This window comes from Balaenoptera physalus (genome assembly GCF_965194825.1).
Source record: "Balaenoptera physalus genome assembly, chromosome: 14".
NCBI lineage: Eukaryota > Metazoa > Chordata > Mammalia > Artiodactyla > Balaenopteridae > Balaenoptera > Balaenoptera physalus.
In genome coordinates, this window is record NC_138893.1 from 86,507,031 (window position 1) to 86,523,746 (window position 16,716).

Genomic DNA, 16,716 nt, shown 5'->3' on the forward strand with positions numbered 1-16,716 from the left:
ACTGACTTCTACCCCAGCTTAGGCAGGGCTTGGCTTTTTACTGGAGTTGGTATTTATTGGCTCTCTGAATACATTCAATATAAGAGCTAGCATGCAAGTCCAGAGGTCAGCAAGACTTTATTTGCTTGCTCTGAGCTGGCAGGAAGCAAAAGGGAAAGTGCGTGTGGCACACTATTGCATCATTTCTGTCTGTTCACAAGTCAGTCACAGATGAGATTCTGGGGTTTTCTAAGAAAACTAGCACCATCTGCTCAAAGGTAGAAAACTGACAGCACAGTTCAGTCGGAAGAGCATCCTTTTATTTATTTATTTATTTTTGGAAGCGCATCCTTTTAAGAAACTCTCCGAACATGAGCCTACTTAAGTGTTCACTCTGCAGAGATTCCCTTAGCTTTCAGTAATGTGTTGCATTACTGACTAAACTACTGCTCTACTTTTTTTTTTTTTCCTGCCCTTGTGTTCTAACTACAGTAAAGATGTGTGGTGTAGTGTTCAAAAGGTCAGTGAGTCATGACCTTCTGAAGATTAATGGGAGTCTGGCTGGAGATAAGGGAGGAACACTCTAACTGGAAAATTATCTTACTACGTTTTCATTTAATACAGGGAGCACCTCATTTTATATAATAGATATTGATTTGAAAAAAAAAAGAGTTTAAGTCAAAATGTCATAGAGGCACATTATCTTTAATGCTCTAGAAAATCAAGATCATTTAAAGAAGACCAGCCCATCAAAAATTTTAAATAAAACTAGGCATTCTTCGAAATAATTTTGTAATCAAATTCGTGAATAATAATTGCCTAATTTGAGGATTCTGAAATATACAGTAAAAAAAACCAAACAAACACATAGAACTGGGGAAGTAAGTGATGCAAATATCTGCCCACAACCTCAACTGACTTTAGCTTTTGGGGTCTGGCCTGACACCATGAAACAGTGGTATAAAAACAAGCTTCAAGGAGCTTGCACCTGAGGAAATGTCCTCAGGGGACTCTGAGCTCACGCCTGGACTTTCCCAATGCTTCCATCTTAAGTCCTAGGGGACGTGGGGAGGGTTGGGCAAGCCGGGGGAGCAGACTGAATCCTCCACTGGGGAGAGTGGGAATAACAATTTACACTTCCCGAGTGCTTACAACAAGCCAGGCTCTTCCTCCAGCTCTTGACGTGTATCAACTCAGTTCATCATCCCAGCAACCCCTGAAATCGTTACTATTAACATCTCCATTTCCCAGGTGAGAAACTGAGTCACAGAGGTTAACAGCAATTTGCTCGATGTCATACACTAGAAAGTGGGAGCTGCTACCTAGCCGGTAGCCATTACAGGTGTCAGTAATATGTCGTAACTTTGCTTAAACGGATCAGAAAACCGCTCACCTTTAAGACTGCTTGGCAGGGATTGCCAGGTAAAGCAGCCGACTCTTAAACGTCTTTTGAGATAAGGAATTACTCTGCGGAGAAGGGTGTGTGAGGCAAAGGTGAATTCCCAGTGTCCGTGAGAGGCGAAAGGTCGGCGGTCAATTCTTAGCCGGTCGAAGCTGAGAACGTGTTACCCACCTCCGTCAGAGCCCCAAAGCCCGCCAGCCCAGGAGGATCACTCAGCCAGAGCCGGCCGCCAGCCACGTGGCCCAGCCCGGGAGCTGAGGGGAGGTTCGCGGAGGCGCGGCCCGAGGGGGCGGGGCTGGGGCGCTGAGACTCGCGGGCCCTACGGAGTGCGCCTGCGCGCGGGGTGGGCTCGCGAGCGCCAGCAGCGTTAAAGGCTGCTCCCTGCCCTGCTGGCCGGTCTAGTCACCGCAGTGCGCAGGCGCAGAGCTTACTCCTTGTCAGTTGGCGTCGCGTGCTGGCTAGTGGCTTTGTAGCAGCGGCGGCAGCGGCGGCTGGTCTCCGGCATCATGAGCGGCTTCAGCAGCGAGGAGCGCGCCGCGCCCTTCACGCTCGAGTACCGAGTCTTCCTCAGTGAGTGTCGGAGGCCCGCGGTCCCTCCCTGCCCGCCCGCCCATTCATTCCTGGGCCTCGCCTCCCCTCCCGCCCCGGCGGCTGCGGCCCGCGCTCGGCACCTTGTCCCGGGCGCCGGCCGGGCTCCTCGGGCCGGTCCCGGGGGCCTGGGCGGGCCTGGCCCTCTCATTTCACACGTCCCGCTTGCGGCCAGGGCGGCGTGGGTCGGCGTTCCTCTTTCACATGCTCGATTGGACCTGAACCTGGGCCAGGCTAGTTTTGCAGGTGTCCGGCTTGGGCAGTGTCTGATGGGAAAAGGAAACCACTGAGTCACCCTAGAAAAGGTATCTGGGGGTAAACTAATCCCCGTAAGAGGATTATTCAGTTTGGAGGAACGGCGTGGCGAGGGGGAGGAGGTGATGGTGGTGACTCCCTAAGACCTTAATTCCTCCACTGTAGCTCAGATTGTGGGCACGTCGCGGGGTCAAGTCCAAGCCCTCGTCCGACAGACGGGGAAACTGAGGCCCAGATCTGGAGCTATCAGTGGAGGACTGGACCCATCCCTCTGGGGCCCCAGTAGCGCTCCTGCCTCCCTGACGCGTGCTTTCCAGTAGCACTGATGCTGGGAAAACGCCTTGTGAAACAGAAATCTGTTCCCCTCCAGTTAAACAGGTGACGTCAATCTGGGAAGCATGAATAAGAAAGTGCCAAATTTTGGCCCCTGTGCAGCGGATCGCGTCTAAGGGGTACCTCCCCTAAGTCTGCGTTTAGAGCCGAGGAGGCCGCAGGCTCCGCTTTCCTTGGTGCACCACCTTTAGCCTTGTAGATGGGGGAAAGCTACATGGGGTTTATCTTTATCCTCTTACCACCTCCCCGCCCCCCGCCCCCAAAAGATTATTAGAGATAACGGAGGCGTTTCTATTTTAACTTCTTTACAATTTTGTTCCCAAGGAAATGGGCAGGTGCCTTGAATTCTATGAGTTCTGGTGTATGAAGGGCAGTAAAGAGAGGGGAGGAGGGGATGAATGGTAATACTGAAAGGACAAAGCTCCTAACAAAAAATAGGCTGGTGTGAGAGGAAAAGGAAAGTGAACTATAAAGTTACACAACTGAAGTTTAGATTGCCATTTAAAATCCAGTGACGTGTGGGACCTCCCCCACCCATTTTATTTAATTTCAGAATTCAGCAGCAAGGGCAGTGCAGGAACTTTTGACAAATAGTTCCCTGAACTGTTTTTCTGGAGTTAGTGTTGGCTCCAGAATTTCTCTGTAGGAGGGATTTAGAGAGGTGACCCTCTAGTTTGTAGATGGGGGGGATGATTAGGGTAATTGTTTTCAAGCTATATTTGCAGAACAAATACAGTTTTTACTTAGATTATGTATTGGTAGTGAGTACTATATAATTTTAATTTAAAAACCATAGATTTCTTAATATCCTTCCTTAATAGGAGAAGATTTTTACCTCTATAATGTTACATTTGCCAATCTCTTTAAAACTGATAGTGGGTTGGATCGCAAGTCACTGTTGACACTGAAGGGACCAGTATGCCATTGGGGATGGTCACAGATCAATTTTGCCTATTCCACTTAGAGTTTTTTTGTCTTTTTTTTTTTGGCCACACCATGCGGCGTGCAGGATCTTAGTTCCCCAACCAGGAATCGAACCCGGCCCTTTCACCGTGAGAGCACAGAGTCCTAACCACTGGACTGCCAGGGAATTCCCTCCACTTTGATTTTTAATCGTGAAGGGATGCAATGTGGACTGACCCTTAAGGTTTCCTAAAGAATAGTAAGGAAGTTTTAAAATTACTTTTTGGATATGGTAGTTAGGTCTCTAGAATACAGCAATTACCTGTGAAAGTGCTGTTACAGCTAGATGATCCTTAAGAAAAATCCTAATCTAAGATGGCTCTGTCTCCCTGGAACACCACTTAAAGCAACATGGTTTATAATTTGGTAAATTGGTCCCCTGCCTTCTCCCAGAGCCCAAGTATTTCATTAGCTCTGTTAACTGTTAACCGGTATAAAATCAAACAATTTGGTTGCCTTTTGTATACCAGGCACTGCTAGGCTCTGTGATACAAAGGCTTGTAAGGCAGTCCCCACCCTCACCATAGAGGTTAGTACCTTTTAGACCCCTAAGGAACATGTAGGGTGAAAACCTAACCTGATCTTGGAGCAGTCAGGAAGGTGAAGTATATAGCCAGTTTTTCTGGGGTGGGAATAAAATCTGGTGAGTGGTGTTGATAATGGGAGGAGAGAGGGTATGTGGGAAATCTTGGTACCTTCTGAATTTTATTGTAAGCCTAAAAATTCTCTTAAAAAAAAAAAGTCTTAAAAAATGTGTACTTCATGCATCTGGAAATATAATTAACCAATAGAAGCAATAACTTTCTAATTAATTTTGCAGAAAATGAAAAAGGACAATATATATCTCCATTTCATGATATTCCAATTTATGCAGATAAGGTAAGACATCCTTCTCTGACCGTAGTCTCATTGCTCAGATCAGTTAGTTCCACATACGGATTTTCTTATATGTCTTAACAAGTGCTTAAAATGCCTCATTGTGCTGTGAGTTAAAGGTGCATTGACTAAATAAGGAGACAGTCTTAAATCCAGATTATTTGGTTAGAAGAAGCAACTATAATTTGGAGAAGGAGTAGAGGAACAGAAACAAATGTTTTAAAGCTGCCTTGGTTAAAAAAAAATCACCAGAATTGCTGGTAACTCTTTTTGTTTTTATTTTCATTTTTGCCTTTTTATATTTCCTATATTTTTTTACAAAGATCATGCATTGTTGGTGCAAATTTAAGTAGTTATTTTTTTTAAAAGCCATTGCTTCTTTTAGCCTCCCTCCCAATAAGAGAAGTTTGTGCTGTATTTAGGAACTGACACAAGGACAAATGTCTGATTCTTTTTTTTTTTTTTTTTTCTGATTCTTTTTTATACCTTAAAATTTTTTTTCATTCAACCAGGAAGGATCCACACTGAGTGCAAATCTTTTTGAGTCGTAAAAGCTTCATAGGTTATTGATCTTCCTTAGCTAGATGTCAATACATAATACATGTGAATATCACATTCCAGCGCATGTCTAGAATAATAAAGATGAAATCTTATCCTTGTGTGTGCTGAGTCTTACTTTTTTTCTGTGCTTGACTATCAGAAATAGATAAATTCATGTACTTCTACCAGGAAGATTGCTACAGTTCTGCACTGACACTTGGACACTGGCAGAAAATCTAACCTGAATGTTGCTTCTGAGCAGCCTGCCTGAGCTGGGCTCTAGCTGGAGACAGTGGAGCAAACAGCCCGAGGGCAGTTACGTGCCACAGTTACAGGAGGGACCACTAATTGGCATGTGTTGTCCTGTGGGATTCTCAAAGCTGTATTTATTCAGAAACTTTTAATTTGTTACATCTGATTCCCTGGGAGTTGACAAGAACTGCAGAATCCTTCCTTCCTCTTGAATTGGCATCATTTGGTTGGCTTAAATTAGCTGTTGTATGATCGGTATGTATATCAAAGTACTTTGCAGTAACATCTCAGACCATTTTGAATAATGAAGAGGTATAAAATGATGACCCTAAGTTTACTGATGGTACCTTGGCATACAGCTGTACTAAGGAAGGGAAACATTTTCTTGACCTGTAGCTGGGTTTCTTTGCATTCATAAGTGTCTTAGCCTGTTTGGGCTGCTATAACAAAATACTGTAGACTGGGTAGCTTATAAACAGCAGAAATTTATTGCTTACAGTTCTGGAGGCTGGAACTCTGAGATCAGGGTGCCAGCATGGTTGGGTAAGGGCCCTCTTCTGGTTGCAGACTTCTAGCTGTTTCCTTATGTGGTGGAAGGGGCTAGGGATCTCCCTGGAGCCTCTTTTATAAGGCACTCATCCCATTTATGAGGGTTCTACCCTCATGTCTTAAGCATTTCCTAAAAGTCCCACCTACTATACCATCACCTTTGAGGGTTAGGATTCCAACATATGAGTTTTGGAGGGACACAAACATTCAGACCATAGCCTTAAGTTATTGGACAATATTCTAGCCAAGGACCAGAAGAATCATAGCAGTTATGGTGCCTAATCTTGTTGCTGCTGCAAGTTACCCCAAAATAGGAAGCTGAGACTACATTTTGGTGTCGTGTAAAACATCTTCACTCAGGTTACTCTGCAACTCCTTGAAGTCTTTTACAGGACTGGTTGTATCTGTAATCTGGGATTACTCAAATGAAGAATCTGCCCTTTGTACCACATTGGGCTGGCTCAAAAGTACAAGCTCTTGCAATGACTCTGGATTTCACCAGTGGTCCAGACCTCGGTGAACTTCAGCACTTCAGATTCCTGCCTCAGAGGCAGGAAAGAGTTCTTTTTGTTTTGTTTTGTTTTTAAGGAAGTTTAGTTTATACAAAGCACAAATAAGGGTGTGGTACACATAACCTATTTTGGATTCTAGCCTAAATAAAAGATCTGATTAATTCCGTTGGTTACAGAAGAGTATGGTTTTTGAAAAAAAGAAATTTCAATGTGATTAAGTTTATGTAAATACATTTTTGTGTGGGTAGCCATTGACTTTATCCCTAATATGGTCAGTCATTTGAGGGGTGATAATGAGGGAATGTGCCTTTAACACAACTCAGCTCTATAAGGAAAAAATGCCCAAAGGCTTATATTCTACTCCACATCAGAACCTTTCAACGTGGACAGCATTTGATTTAGTATATGTGTTATTAGGTAATCCATCCAGCCAGTTCTGGAAATCCTTGTGACTCAGATACCCTACTTGGGTTATTTCCAAATCCACTGGGTGAAAGAAGGCAAAGGCAAGGACTCACTGGATGTATATATATTGTAGGGCTGTTCTTTTCTTTGGGTCTATTTTGGAATCAAATATAAAAACACCTGTAGCTCAAAGTGTCTTCTGACATAAAACTTCTGAGATAACAGAAAATTTAAGAATCCAGAACATAATGAGCATAAACAGTGTGAAACACTGGGTAGATTAAAAGCTTTATCTAAATCTTAGAGTACTCAAGTATCATGACTTGATGTTCTAATTTTAGAAGTTTAGTATTTTCTATTCTATATCTTAAACTTCCATGTTAAATACTAGTTCTAACAATATAGGCTTCTGTAATGTTTTTCAGCTGACTGTTGGGGGAATATATAAATATGGAACTTTTCTCCTATAAAAAAAAAGTCAAGCTACTAGTCAAATAGGTGGGTGCTTCAGAAACTGAATAAGATATCTTTTGCAGTTGTGTATCCTTCTTAAATTTTTAAAGATACTATCTTACTGTACCTGAAACTTTTAGAGGAGATATGCCACCCAAGTAGATGCTTTTTAAATTATGGCTGAATCTTGAACAATGTGGGGGTTAGGGGCCCTGACTAGCGTATAATTTATAGTTGGCCTCCTGTATCTGAGATTACTCCATATCTGGAGATTCAACCGACAGATCATGTAGTTCTGTAGTATTTACTATTGAAAAAAATCCATGTATAAGTGGACCCACACGGTTCATACCTGTGTTGTTCAAGGGTCAGCAGTACTCACTTCCCTACAGGGTTTGCTTTGTTTTGAATTTTCTATTTATTTTTGTAGACAGTTCTATAAATGGAACTTAAAAAAATGTCACCAAATTAATCATTTAAATACTGTTGGTTTTCTCCAACTTTATATGTATATAGAATGGTTGGGGTTTTGTTTTATGTTTTCCACACCAAAGTTAGAACTGGCAGCATAGATGAAAACTGATAACAAACTTAATTGGCATGTCATAACTAAGAATAAACTCCTATTTTTTCCCCTCAGATGAGCTTTAAGGTGACTAAATTTTGAAAACAGATATTCTAACCATAATATCTGTGGTTTAACAATTTTGTCAAAAAGATAAAGTTGTAAAACAAACTTAACAAAACAGAAACAGACTCATACGTAAAGAGAACAAACTGGTGGTTGCCAGAGGTGGTTGCCAGAGGCGGGGATGAGGGAAATAGGTGTGGGAGATTAAGAGGTAAATCTTCCAGTTATAAAATAAGTCATGGGGATGTAGTGTACAGCGTGGGGAATATAGTCAATATTGTAGTAACTTTGTATGGTGACAGATGGTAACTAGACTTACTGTAGTGATGATTCTGTAATGTATAGAAATATCAAATCACCATGTGGTACAGCTGAAACTTGTATAATATTTTAAGTCAATTATACTTCAATCAAAAAATAAGTAAAAAGGCAAAAGTTTTTTTGATAGCTTTGACTAAAAAAAAAGTTGTGTTGATTAAATATGCATGTAACGTGCAGTCACAATGCCTGGCTTATAAAGTCTCAGTATACAAAAACCAAAAACAAAAACCAAAAAAACCCCCACAATAGGATGATGATGTTAACCACAAGACTGGCTGTGTCTGAAGCCTTTCAGAGCTCTACTGTGTAGAGTAAAGATCACTGAACCGGGAGTAAGAAACCTTGGTTTTAGTCCTGGTTTTACCACTAACTGGCTTTGCCATATTGAGCAAGTTGCTTTACCTCTGAGCACTGTTGGTCTTAGTGGGTGTTTTAGATTACATTTAGCACTATGCTAAAGCCCTTATGTGGATTTTCTCCTTTAGCCATCATTCCAGTCTGTGAGCTGGGTTCTTTCAGTAACTTAATTATCCAGGATTACCAACTAGAATTCATAAGTGGTAGTGGCAGGATTCAGACCCAGGCATTCTGGTTCAGAACCTGTGGTGTTAGCCACTGAGCCACACTGCCTCGAGTGATAAAGGGTGGTGGATTTTACTTTGTGCTTTTTGGTATTTTCCAAATTTTCTACAGTAACTATCTCTTTGATATTTACAAAGAAAAAAAGCAGAAAAAAAAGGCTTGCTTATAATTTTTTTTTTTTTTTTTACGCTTAGAATTCAAGGGAAATGAGTAAGAACTTCCTTCATTTGGGAAAGCTATGAAGTCTTCTAGTCCAGGAATTCTTGGTGGCCCCGAGACCCTGGAGTACTCATCGATGGGTTTCTGAGGTTCTGAGTTCTCTCTGAAATTGCAATTTGGTGTAAATGTGCATTTTTCTTGGAAAAGGTTCTATGGTGAAAATTCTTAGTCATTGCAGATCATAGAAGATGTTGACAGCTGGAAATGCAGACTCTTGCTTGATTTTATAAAGATAAGAAAGTAAACAGATTATGGTTAGAATATCTGTTTTCAAAATTGAGTCATCTTAAAGCTCATCTGAGGGGGAAAAATAGGAGCTTATTCTTAGTTATGACGTGTCAATTAAGTTTGATTACTTTCTGTGTATGTGGCATATGGCAGTATGCATTACCAAATACAATAGTTTCTTGAAACTGCTATGAGTAGAACATCTGTGTGACTGGAAAACAAATGAGCATTACTGAAAGGTGTTTGTTTTTTAACTATCTCCCCTGCTCAACAATTTGTTGAGCAATTTTTTGGGGGGTTGGTATAAATCATGTTTTCCTTTGTGAAGTTATCATTCTAAATGAATAAGAAGCACACAGTGTGAACTTCGGTCATCATATTTCTTCTGTGTCAGCTTCTCCAATAGACATTTGTCACTTCTCACTGAAAGAAGTCAGGAGCCCATTTATTTTTTCTTTAAAATTTTTTTAAAAATTTATTTTCAGCTTTATTAAGGTATGATTGACAAATAGTCATTGTATTTAAGGTGTTCAGTGTGATGTTGTGATATATGTACACATTGTGAAATGATCCCACTAATCACGTTAGTTAACCTCTATCACCTCACATATTTATTTTGGTTGTGTGTATGGTGAGAACACTTAAGATCTACTCTCTTAGCAACTTTCATAGAGCCATACTGTACATTAGGTTTCCAGAACTTATCACTTATAACTGAAAGTTTGTACCCTTTGATCAACATCCCCCCATTTCTCCCACCCCTCCAGCCTTTGACAACCATTTTTCTACTTTCTGTTTCTATAAGTTCAACTGTTTTAGATTCCACATACAAGTCAGATTATGTAGTATTTGTCTTTCTCTGTCTGACTTATTTCACTTAGCATAATATCCTCCACATTCATCCGTGTTGTCACAAATGGCAGGGTTTCCTTTTTTCTTTTTTTAAAAGGCTGAATATTCCAGTGTGTTTGTGCATGCGTGTGTGTGTGTATGTATGTATCACGTCTTCTTTATCCACTCATCCAGTGATGGACACTTAGGTTGTTTCCATATCTTGGCTATTGTGAATAATGCTGCAGTGAACATGGCAGTACAGATATTTCTTTGAGATTCTGATTTAATTTCTTTTGGATAAATACCCAGAAGTGGGATTGCTGGATCATATGGTAGTTCTTATTTTGTGTTTTGAGGAACTGCCATGCTGTTTTCCATAATGGTGCACCAATTTACAATCCCATTGACACTGCACAGGAGGAACCCATTTACTTTTAACAACTTAGAATATGTCCTGTTATCATAGAACTGGCTTTGAAGCCAAAACTTAAAACCAAGTGTTACTTGGTGAGCACTTAATAGGATAAAAATACTCTTGGAAATGATGAAATCTGCTAAACCTTTACAAAAGCACCTTTACAGGAGTAGAGCATTTCCTTACTAACTACATGAGCTCTTCTGATAGGAATTTTATTCTCCAAAAATACTCTAGAGATAAAAAAAAAAGGCAAGCTGCCCTTGTTTTCTATTAGCCTCTTGCTTTATATCTAATCTCTAGATAAATTTAGAAGAAAATCCTCTCTACCACCATTGTTTTTCTCCAAATTTTATTGCAAAATGGAAAAATAAAAGAAAGGATGGTGAAATCAGGATGATTTTGTATTTCTTCGTAAGTCTGGTATTTATTTTACTTGGTTTCTGAAGTTATCTAGAGAAACACATGAAGAGTCAACTTCCAGTGTTGGGAAAAGATCATAAGTCATGAGGTGTTCATAAGTCTCCCAATAAAGACACATTTAACTTCACTACTAAGATTCAGAGATGGAATGTAATTAAGAGTATGTTCCCTGTATATGTACTTAATGATATTAGAAATAATAGCCTACCAAGTAGCCATAGCCTATTCATTAGTAAATGACTTGTCAGACTACTGACTTGATCCACAAGAAAACTAACCAGTTTGGAGATGAGACCTATTGATCACTGTACTACTGTGATACTCCTGTTTCATCAATGAAGTTAAAAGCCCGATCAAGATATAGGTTATATTTCTTCTATCGGTAAAACAATTTTATTTTAAATCTTTTTGATTAACGGAATGCTATGATTTAGACTTAAGTTTCTAATCTCCTTAGAATCTGGACATCTATAACATTAACATTCTTGTCTTCCTGTTGAAATGACTGTAAATCTGGGAAGTCAGACTGATTGCTGTGTCTCTGACTTTGGAAGTCAGAGCTCAGAGCTACGCTTTGCCTTTCCCCTGCCTCCTGCAGCCTTGTCAGCATCATCCTACTAGGGATACCAACGTCTTCCTTCCTTTCTCTGAAACTGTAAACAGGGAGCTGAAAGCTTGGTGCCAGAGCAGGGATTGAGAATCCAGAGCATAGTAGAAGTGGAGAACAGTTCTGAGAAGTCCTAACAATGGGAATAATAAGACACTAAATCCAGGATTGAGCTAAGTAATAGTTTAAACCAGTTAGGATTAGAGAAAGAAGGCATGAATTTTTAACTAGGTAGTACTAAATTTCCTAAAATCTTGTCTCATTCTTTTAAATGCCATAAACATTGGAAATATTAGAATGCATAATTTTTTCCAGTTTTTTAATGTAGAATACATAAAGCATAAAATCTATCATCCTAACTATTTTAAAGTATGCAGTTTGGAGGTATTAAGTACATTCATATTGTTGTGCAACCATCACCCTCCTTCATCTCCAGAACTCCTTTCATCTTGCAAAACTTACATTCCATATGCATTAAACATTAATTCCCCAATCCCCTGGCAACCACCATTCTGCTTTCTGTCGCTATGAATTCGACTTCTCTAGATACCTCATGTAAGTGGAATCATATAGTCATTTGTCTTTTTTGTGACTGGCTTATTTCACTTAGCATAATGTCCTCAAGGTTCATCCATGTTGTACCACATGTCAGAATTTCCTTTTTAAGGCTGAATAATATTCCATTGTATGTACATACCACATTTTGCTTATCCATTCATCCTTTGATGGACACTTGGGTTGCTTCTGCATTTTAGCTATTTTGAATAATGCTGCCATGAACATGGGTGTACAGATATCTCTTCAAGACCCAGCTTTCAATTTTGGGGGGTATATACCCAGAAGTGGAATTGCTGGATCATATGGTAATTCTATTTTTAATTTTTTGAGGAACCACCATACTGTTTTCCACAGTGGCTATACCATTTTACATTCCTACCAACAGTGCACAAGAGTTCCAAATAGAATGCATAATGTTTTAACAGTAAAGGTGTTTTTTTTCTAGTAACAATGGAGTGATTGGTTGAAATTCTCATGTCAGTTGCCCTGAAAATCCTAAGTATCATTGTGTACCTAGTGGCAACTCCCTGAATTGTAGCCATGGTGTCTAGGAGAAATAAACTGTCCTTTACTAGTAGTTCCTTCTAAAGGATAAGAACATCCGCCCTTTTTAATATCAAAATAATAAAAAAAAACCCTCTGTTTTGATAATGATTGATGGGGAAAGTAGTGACAAAATTACTACACATTCATTGCTTTAAAAAAAGATACAGGGACTTCCCCGGTGGCACAGTGGTTAAGAATCTGCCTGCCAATGCAGGGGACATGGGTTCCATCCCTGGTCTGGGAAGATCCCACATGCTGCGGAGCAACTAAGCCCGTGCGCCACAACTAATGAGCTTGCACTCTAGAGCCCGTGCTCCGCAACAAGAGAAGCCACCACCATGAGAAGCCCGCGCACCGCAATGAAGAGTAGCCCCCACTCGCCACAACTAGAGAACGCCCGTGCGCAGCAACGAAGACCCAACCAGCCAAAAATAATTAATTAATTAATTAATTAATTAATTTTAAAAAAGATCCAGTAATCACTACGGTATCTACATACACTTGAAAATATGCTAAACATTCATTTTACAGACTAATCCCTCACCTAGATTTGTGGACCCCAGGCTACAGCCTGAGGCCTGCAAGCTGAAATGACCTGGTTTGGCGATCCAACTCTTAGGGAGTTAAAAGAGCTTTAATTCTGTTCACTGCTAGTATCTGGCACAAAACAGTGGTGCTCAATAAATATATGTTGGCAAAAATGAATGAATTGTCTCTGAGGCTCCTTGCAGGATACTCCTTGCTATTTTTGGCCCAGCTAATTTCTAAAAAGTACCAAACCCTCAGGCTTTCGGAGTTCTTCTGTTTGCAGTAGAGTCTTTTCCTGAAAGATGTTTTCTTTCCTGTAATGTTGGTTCTTTCTCCTTCTCTTTCTCTTTCTTTTCTTTTCTTCTGCTTTCCTATTAGTTATGTAGGTTTGTAATATTAGGTAATGTGATTTTTGAGGATCTCTATGTATTTATCATTTAATTCCATTAAAGTGTTCAGTATAGTTTCCAAACTTTGAATCAGTGACTTTAGCTTTATTTGCTACTTTTTTTCTTGAGGCAGTTTATTCATTTGGTAATATTTTCTTTTAAACATCTAGCCAGTTTCCTTGGTTTTCTCTTCTCAGGTGACCTTTCATGTAGTAACAGCTCTATCTTGTGGACCTTTAGGGTATTACTGCTGTACCCTTTTAAGTTCTGACTTGTTGGTGGACGTGCAGATCTTTCATTTTAACACCTGAGGCGTAGGGGTGGTGCTAGATAGACACAGGTCTCGCTTACAGTGAGTAGAATGAAATGTAATCGAAGATTGGGTCTAAGGTTTCCTACCCATGAACAATGTGTTACTTTTTCTAAAACCACCCAGTTATGACTTTACAGGGATAGAGCAGTTTATTCAGTCCTGGATTTAAACAATGTCTCCATTCATTGTGGTTTTTATGTTGTATGGAGTAGGCAGATGTCAGGAGGCTTGGAGCAGAAACTATGGAATACTATAGTCTCCCTCAGTAAGTGACAGAAGTTTGAGCCTCTTGAATGCAAATCTGTGGAGCTTTCTGCTTGGCTAAAATAGCAACAAGCTAATTATTGTCTGGAAACCTTTGACTTATTCCCTTGTATTCAATAGCTTATCAGTCCCTGTTTTTTTTTTTTTTTTTAATTTATTTATTTATTTTATGGCTGTGTTGGGTCTTCGTTTCTGTGCAAGGGCTTTATCCAGTTGTGGCAAGTGGGGGCCACTCCTCATCGTGGTGCGCAGGCCTTTCACCATCGCGGCCTCTCCTGTTGCGGAGCACAGGCCCCAGACGCGCAGGCTCAGCAACTGTGGCTCACGGGCCCAGTCGCTCCGCGGCATGCGGGATCTTCCCAGACCAGGGCTCGAATCCGTGTCCCCTGCTTTGGCAGGCAGACTCTCAACCACTGCGCCACCAGGGAAGCCCTGTCCCTGTTTTTTGATGCAAAGTGGCAAAGAAGTAATTCTAACAAGTGTGTAACTAAGTGATTTTCATTTTAAATCAACTGTTTAAAATATGCATTTTATAAAAGTAGTGGCAGAGTTGGCTTCATGTGTGCCCTTTGTAGGGGTTTTAAACTGAAAAACTGAACTTAGTTTTATTCCTTGGCAAAAATAATTTTCTGACTATTTAAAGCTCAGTTTTAATTACAAAATGTATTTCAACTTGGTATTTGACTCTGGTGTGCAAAGGAGATGACAAAGTGTGATTTTTCATTAATTGGGTTTTTAAGCAGTAAGCATCTGAGAATTTTTTAATATGTCATCCAATATCAATTAGTCAATTTAAGGCTGTAAACTAATTACAATAGAACTGCTATTGGTTAAAATATTTTTGGAACATAATATTTTATCTTCAGTATCAAACTTCTTGTCTTTTTGAGGAGTACCTGATTTTTAAAAACAGCCTAATTGGGAGAATAATGTGGGTAATCACGCTGATTGATTGTGTTTGAGGCTAAAACTAAAGTATGACAAATAAATTTTCTGATTTGGGGTTTGTCTTATAAACCACCTCTGAAATAGAAGTTCCAAAAACATTTTGAGTAAATGCACTGTCACTGGAGGATATGCATAGCCTTTGGAGACAGTTGCTTTGAAGATGGCCCTCCTCAGAGATACAAGTTCTGCTATGTTTAAAATTGTTTCCATTCTTTATAGGAACATTCTTTCCACCCCACCCTCTCAACATTTTATTATGAAAAATTTACTATGTTTATTAAAACAAACAAAAACTTTAAAGAAAAATACAGTGAACAATCATACACCCACTACTTTCATTCTACAATTATTTTGCTGTATTTGCTTTATCTCTTCATCCATCAGTCTGCCTTACTTTTTGATGCATTTTGTTGAAAGTCCGTGACTTCAAAGATTTGATACAATGAACAGTTTAACTTTGGAAGGACTGGGGCATACTCAATGAAGTAATAGAATAAATGAACTCCTGTGACCATCTCACCTTCTCTGTGTTTTGCAGGATGTGTTCCACATGGTGGTTGAAGTACCACGCTGGTCGAATGCAAAAATGGAGGTATGTTTCACCTTTGCTAGTCAGATGTAGGATATTAGTTTTGATCTAGTTGCACCGATTTGCTCAAGGGTTAAACAACTAATGTCCAAGGTTGTCCTCTTTTTAGTCCCAATCTATTTTCCAGCTGTATCTCCCATTGCCTGCCAGTTTTCTCTCTGTGCTCCGACTAAACTCAACCACTTACTATTTACAAATATGCTACAGACTTTCCTTCTGGCATTCCCAAAGCCTAGAATTACCTTTTTCTCTTCTGTCTTCTTCCCTTTAATTCCATTGTTGACTCCTCCATGTAGTCAACAGGCTTGCTTCAGTCACTCCAGCCATAAATGATTTTATTGGAATTTTTGTCACATTTTGTTAATTTATTTATTTTTAAAAACTTTAGTTATTTATTTATTTTTGGCTGTGTTGGGTCTTCATTGCGGTGTGCGGGCTTCTCATTGCGGTGGCTTCTCCTGTTCCAGAGCACAGGCTCTAGGCGCATGGGCTTCAGTAGTTGTGGCATGAGGGCTCAGTAGTTGTGGAGCACGGGCTTAGTTGCTCCGCGGCATGTGGGATCTTCCCGGACCAGGGCTCGAACCCACCCTCGAACCCTGAATTGGCAGGCGGATTCTTAACCACTGCGCCACCAGGGAAGTTCCTGTTAATTTATTTCTGATGATACCTAATAGATTTGACTTTTCATTACGGATATTTGTAACATTTTCTGTCACGTAATAATGCTTTCTGACAGTAACAACACTTCACATGTAATAGACAGTCAAATATTTGAATAATATTAAATGTTTTAAAGGAAAGCTGAAGTTAGATATTTTCTCAAATGTTAGGATTTATTCCAGCTAATTTTTGCTTTCTGGAATTAGTAAATGTTCTTTTTCCCTTCTTGATAGTTCCTGTATACCTCAAATGTTTTCCACTTAAAGGCTGATTATGGAGAAACTTATTTCAAATTATAAAAGTGTTAGGGGTAAAAATATATCATTAAAGTGGAACTAGTGCATTTCATAATTCATTTCCTTAAATCCCTATATGAATAGTATTTCACATACAAATATACAATGATTTGAAATTTTTTATTTCAGATTGCTACAAAGGATCCTTTAAACCCAATTAAACAAGATGTAAAAAAAGGAAAACTCCGTTATGTTGCAAATTTGTTCCCTTATAAAGGATATATCTGGAACTATGGTGCCATCCCTCAGGTATGTCTC

General features: G+C 39.8%; 1 protein-coding gene across 1 annotated transcript in view; it reads left to right on the plus strand.

Moving 5' to 3' along the window:
• The first annotated feature begins 1,732 nt into the window (after positions 1 to 1,732).
• The window catches only part of PPA1 (inorganic pyrophosphatase 1), a 37,342-nt gene continuing 22,358 nt past the window's right edge, over positions 1,733 to 16,716 (plus strand). Inside the window, exons 1-4 of the mRNA XM_082424588.1 lie at positions 1,733 to 1,951; positions 4,341 to 4,399; positions 15,452 to 15,505; positions 16,588 to 16,707. Coding sequence (XP_082280714.1) covers positions 1,888 to 1,951; positions 4,341 to 4,399; positions 15,452 to 15,505; positions 16,588 to 16,707 — 297 coding nt within the window. The 5' untranslated portion in view covers positions 1,733 to 1,887. The remainder of the gene's footprint in view (positions 1,952 to 4,340; positions 4,400 to 15,451; positions 15,506 to 16,587; positions 16,708 to 16,716) is intronic.